General features: G+C 37.6%; 1 protein-coding gene across 1 annotated transcript; it reads right to left on the bottom strand.

Annotated features, from left to right (window-relative positions):
• Positions 1 to 4048: 4048 nt before the first annotated feature.
• LOC110624188 (uncharacterized mitochondrial protein AtMg00810-like) lies at positions 4049 to 5164 on the bottom strand. The gene has a single exon (XM_021769304.1). The coding sequence runs from the start codon at positions 5162 to 5164 to the stop codon at positions 4049 to 4051; it is 1116 nt and encodes a 371-aa protein (XP_021624996.1).
• Between the last annotated feature and the right edge of the window lie 678 nt (positions 5165 to 5842).

Below are 5842 nucleotides of genomic sequence, written 5' to 3'. Positions count from 1 at the left end.
ACCTATCTCTAGCACCTCTTAATGAAACAGATGTACCCCTAACCTGTGACGTAAAATCTCCAAAATTGAAAAAATTCTCATTAATATGAATTGTCTCATCCCCAAACAACACTCCTTCAGTAATACAATATGTTTGATTAAAATTGTTACTATCATCAATCTTATATCACTATCCTGAGGACTCACAACCTTCAACGGCTTTGACAAAGAAAAAATAGTAATAGAAATATAAAAATCATAATCAAGTGTCATTCCATTATCTGCAATTATAGCCAACAAGTCAGAACTATTCTTAAATGACTTGCATATATCTTCCAAAAGTAATAGGAAGGAGTACTGATTAGAAGCGACATTAAATATGGTAATCTACAATTTGAGTGATCATTCCATAGACAGAATCGAATAAATCGAAGATTAAAATTGTAACAGCCCGGAAACCGAACTGCTACCGGCACTAGAATCCAGATCGACTTAAGGTCGCCGGGACCCGTAGTAAGCCTGCTATACTGTCTGTGTACCTGTGAAATCCCATACATGATAATACATTTTCTATCAAACATTAACACTTTTCTTTTCTCCAAGGCTTAACCTGTGCATGCACTATTTCTGGTCTATCAACTCATAATGTTAAGCCTGGTTTTCTCATATTTATTAACAATAAAAGAAAACATACATAAACTGATCATGTGTCTACAACAAGGGATTACAACTCTTATCAGTCAAGCACAAAGCTAAACACTATACATTTTCTCTTTACATGTACATGTCCACACTAGCTATTACATAACTCTTCTTCTTGCACACCCTGCGGGACTCCCTCTGGACTCTGAACCTGCAAACCTGGGGGATATGGGAGAGGGATGAGCTATACAAGCGCAATGAGCAGAATTATATAAACCATAAGTTGAAAATATGATCTCATGGAATGCACTACAGCACATAATCTCAGGGATCAGACATGACCACCAACAATCCCACTCAAAGGATGCCTAGCCTAGCCAGGTCTTACAACCTCAATCTGCCTGGCCCGGCCAGGTCTTACCACTCTGCCTGCTTGGCCCAGCCAGGTCTTACTATCTCTGCTGCCTGACCTAGTCAGGTCTTACCTACAGATGGCTGCCTGGCCCGGCCAGGTCTTATAACAGAGCTTGGGCTATTGGAGTCTCCTTGGTCTATCCACAGCCTCATACGCATCGTATTATGCAATGCATCATATTCGTGAAACTAATGCAATCATCCTACTAGACTCATTATGATGCATGATATATGCTCAAAGCCGTTTAGTTCTGAAAAGAGAAGTTCCACTCACCTCTGGCTGACTCTGTACTCACTCTGTCGATTCTGAAACAGTGCTCACTGCTGCTCTCTGGGGTTCCTCTGGTCCGTACCTACACAGGTGGATTCAAATGAGGGACCAAACTAACTCAAGAACATCTCTAAGAAACTCCCCAAAAACCCTCTAAAAGATCCTCAAACAATCACATAAAACATGCAAAAGAAAGCTGGACAGGGCACGTTCGGCGGCAGGTTCGGCGGCCGAAACCCCTCTCCAGAGACGAAACTCATGCATGTTCGGCGGCACCTTCGGCGGCCGAAAGTCTCGTCCAGAGATGAAACTCAACCTTCGGCGGCACTTTCGGCAGCCGAACCTTGCCTCTAGAGACGAAAGTCCCAAGTTTCGGGGGCAAGCTTTGGCAGCCGAAACTACCTCCACAAGGGGTTCGGCGGCCGAACCTTCCTTCGGCGGCCGAACCTGGTTTTGCCCGTTGGGCAGAACCCTGCTCTGTTTCATGCAAACCTTTCCCCCAAACTTACCCAACATGCATATCAACTACTCCCAACTAGCACATACCATAAAACATGCACAAAAAGGCCTATAACTCACTTATCACCCCAAGACACATACAAACAACACTTAACATGCTTGAACATACACATCTCCCAAAAACCTCACCTAAACCTAATCATGCATACTACCCATCAAACTTTCATACAACCTTTAAAAAGCATCAAAGAAGTTCAGGATCCACCCTTACCTCCTTAAGAACTTGAGGATGAGTGATCCTAACGTGGAGATATGAAGAAAACCTCTTCCACAGCTCCAAACTTCCAAACTTACTAGTTTTGCTCAAAACCTTCAAAACACACCCAAACTCTTAAAACCCTTGAAAGATTTGGTGAAAAACATGAAAAACATGAAAGTCAACTTGGGAGAGGCTGGAACTCACCTCTGGCTGCAAGTGAAGGAGAAATATCCTCCTTCCACCGACCTTTGGCCCTTAAATAGGTGGCTGGCCAGACCACCTTCGGCAGCCGAACGTGAATCCGAAACCATGCAATGTTCGGCGGCCGAAAGTGACCTTCGGCGGCCGAACCTTTGCATTTCTCCCTTATTGCTTTTCTTGCAAAACTCATTTCCTTTAACACTTTAAACTATTCAAAACTCTTAAAACACACATGAAAACATATGTCTTCCCTTCTCGAGGGTTCCGACACCCGAGATTCCACCAGACAACAGGAATTCCGAGGCCGGACTCGAGCCGGGTATTACAAAAATTTTAGTATTTATAAAAATTAAATCGAATTGGTTTTGAACAGAAATCGAATCGAATTAAATTAGTCTGATTCGGTTTAATTCAATTTGGTTTGATCAATTGAACTTGTTAATGGACTTTTTATTTTTTACATCTTATTTTTAATATTCTAAAATTTAATTGAAACATTAAAACCTTAATTATAGTTTAATCTCTCTATATTATCAAAAATAATATACTATTATCATTAATCAGTTCGGTTTAATTTTTTCAATTTTTTTCTGATTAAAATCGAATCGAACTAAAATAATCAAAATTTTTTAAACTAAAAATTAAATCAAATCAAAATAAAAAAAATCGAATCGAATCGAATTTTTAAATTAATTTGGATTGATTTTTTTAGTTTGAACCGAATACTGCTCATCCCTATATGATCCCTTTATAAGGAAGCACCAAATTAAAATACTGGCTTGGATAATCCATCTACATTAACAGTAAAATAGAAAATATTTCATTAAACACGTAAGAATTCATTCGAAAACAGAAAATTATGATTCATAGATAAGGGTTACTAAATCTGTAACCAAGAAACTCAAATATAAGTTTACCGCATGAAGAAAACTAAAATACAGAATCGCACCTTGAAATGCACTCTTTCGTGAATAATGTAGAAACCTCATACAGATTGTTGCTCAATCAAGATCAGTATCAAAGAGAGAGTGTGTGGTTAAATTATAAGGTTCAACCCAAAATTCGCCTGCAATTTTAGTTAGAGGGACTAAAAACTAACATCTTGTGTTGGAATAGGGAACCTCACTGCGCTAACCTAATTAATCCTTTTCTTTTTCATAATCAAAGGTTATTAAAGTCATTTTGTAACACTTAACAGAGTTTTTAATCTTAATTTGAATAATAGAAGGATCACACTATTAACAAAATTAAATTATATGTATTAATTAATTGAATTTTTAAATTGAGGAACTAATTAATTAATATTGTCAAACCTCAGAACTAAATAATTATTTATCCTTTTTATTTTTATATAATAAAAATGATATATACATAAAAAAAATTATTTTATAACAATCATATTATTAATTATATATATATATTTATTATATAGTAAATTAATTAATTATATACATATGATATGATAAATTGTCAATTTTATATGCACTTTAAAAAATAAATTATATGATATATTCTAGAGGATTTAAACAAACCAGCAAAAGTAAAATAAAAGCATAATTGAATAACGGAGCTGAATGTCAGACTCCTCTTTTTTATATTAGACTACTACTGATCTTAGATATTTATATACAAAATAAATAAAAAATAGTTATAACAGAACTATTCTAATGGAGTCCTACTCGCAAGGTTTGTTACAACAGAACTATTCTAAAGGAGTCCTACTCGCAAGGTTTGTTACAAGGTTTGTTACAAGAGATATCCTTTACACCCGCCCCTCAAGCTGGTGGCGGAGAGAAATCGACTAGACCAAGCTTGGAAACAAACTATCGATAAGAATAGGAAGGCAAGGATTTAGTAAACATGTCAGCAAGCTGCATAGAAGATGGAAGATATGGAGTGCAAATAAGGCCAGCTTGCAATTGATTCCGAACCACATGACAATCTATGTCAATGTGTTTAGTGCGCTCGTGAAAAACGGGATTGGCAGCAATATGTATGGTTGCCTTATTGTCACAATGAAGAGGAATAGGCTTAGCAATGCGAAGTTGAAAAGCAGTTAATAGAGAAACTAACCACTGAAGTTCACACACGGTGGAAGCCATGGCCCGATATTCGGATTTCACCGAGGACCGACTAACTATCGATTGCTTCTTAGTCTTCCATGAAATTAACGAAGTCCCCAAAAAAATACAAAAACCAGTAATGGACTTTCTAGTATCAACACAAGACGCCCAATCGGCGTCGGAAAATGCCCGAATTTTCAAGTCATTCGTAGATGGTAAAAACAAACCAGTATAACTAGTGCCCTTCAAGTATTTGACAATAGTAAGAGCAGCCTTGAGATGAGATTGATGAGGATGTTGTATAAACTGAGTAAGTTGTTGAACTGCATAACTGATGTCAGGCCGAGTCATGGATAAATAAAGTAAACGTCCGATAAGACGCCTGTAACTTCCTACATCCTGAAATGGGTGTCCCATATCTGTGCGGAGTTTCATGCCTTGAATATAAGGACTGTCCGCGGGCTTGGCATCGTGTAAACCAGTATCATGAATAATATCCATGATAAATTTATGTTGAGTAAGGAAAATTCCAGCTGCAGTACGTGCCACTTTGATCCCCAAAAAATACTTGACATCGCCAAGATCTTTGATTGTAAACTTCTTGTCTAAAAAACCTTTTAAGTCTGAAATCAAATCTGCAGAAGGACTAGAAATCAAGCAATCATCAACATAAACCAAGAGTGCAATAAAAGAGTCACCATGGCCTTTAGTAAACAAACAATGATCAAAAGAAGACTGAGAAAACCCCTGGCTCATTAAAGTAGCAGTCAATTCCTTATTCCACTGTCTGTCGGCTTGCTTTAACCCATAAAGTGACCTCTGCAACTTGCAAACCTGTCCTTTTGTGGCTTTGTCATAACCTGGAGAAACCTCCATATAGATATCTTCATCAATAGCACCATGTAAATAAGCGTTATTGATGTCCAGTTATTGAACATTCCAAGAATAAGCAGCTACTATAGTTAGAAAAACACGAACTGTAACCAATTTTGCAACCGGGGAAAAAGTATGATGATAATCCAAGCCAAGCAACTGGTTGTACCCCTTGGCAATGAGTCACGCCTTATAGCGATCAATACTTCTATCTGCATTATATTTTATCCTATACACCCACTTACAACCAACCGGTTTAGTATTAGGAGGCAAATCAGTCAACATCCATGTATTATTTCGTTCTAAAGCAGACAACTCTAAATGCATGGCATTCACCCAATTCATATTTTGTTTAGCATCATTATAATTGCAAGGTTCTTTATTTTTAGATAACTGCGCAATAAATGACATATGAGAAGATGTAAAATAGGTTTATGAAGGGGAAGAAGCATCAATATCATAGTCATTAAACCAAGCAGGAGTGCGTCTTGCCCTTGTACTACGACGAACAACCGGAGAAAGGGGAATAATTGATGTCACTGTGTCATTTGGCTCAAGTAACCCAGCATCAGTACCAGTAGGAGAAACAGGTAAATTAGAAGAGGATGAAGGAAAAACAAGGTCTGGGGAAGTCGATTCAGGTGGAAAATCTAGTTCAGAAATCTGGTGAGGTATATAATC

This window comes from Manihot esculenta, chromosome 10, assembly GCF_001659605.2.
Source record: "Manihot esculenta cultivar AM560-2 chromosome 10, M.esculenta_v8, whole genome shotgun sequence".
Lineage (NCBI taxonomy): Eukaryota > Viridiplantae > Streptophyta > Magnoliopsida > Malpighiales > Euphorbiaceae > Manihot > Manihot esculenta.
This window is presented reverse-complemented; position numbering and strand designations above follow the sequence as displayed.

Bases quoted from the DNA above. Each gene is read 5' to 3' on its own strand.
- LOC110624188 (XM_021769304.1), bottom strand. From the start codon at position 5,164: ATGGAGGTTTCTCCAGGTTATGACAAAGCCACAAAAGGACAGGTTTGC.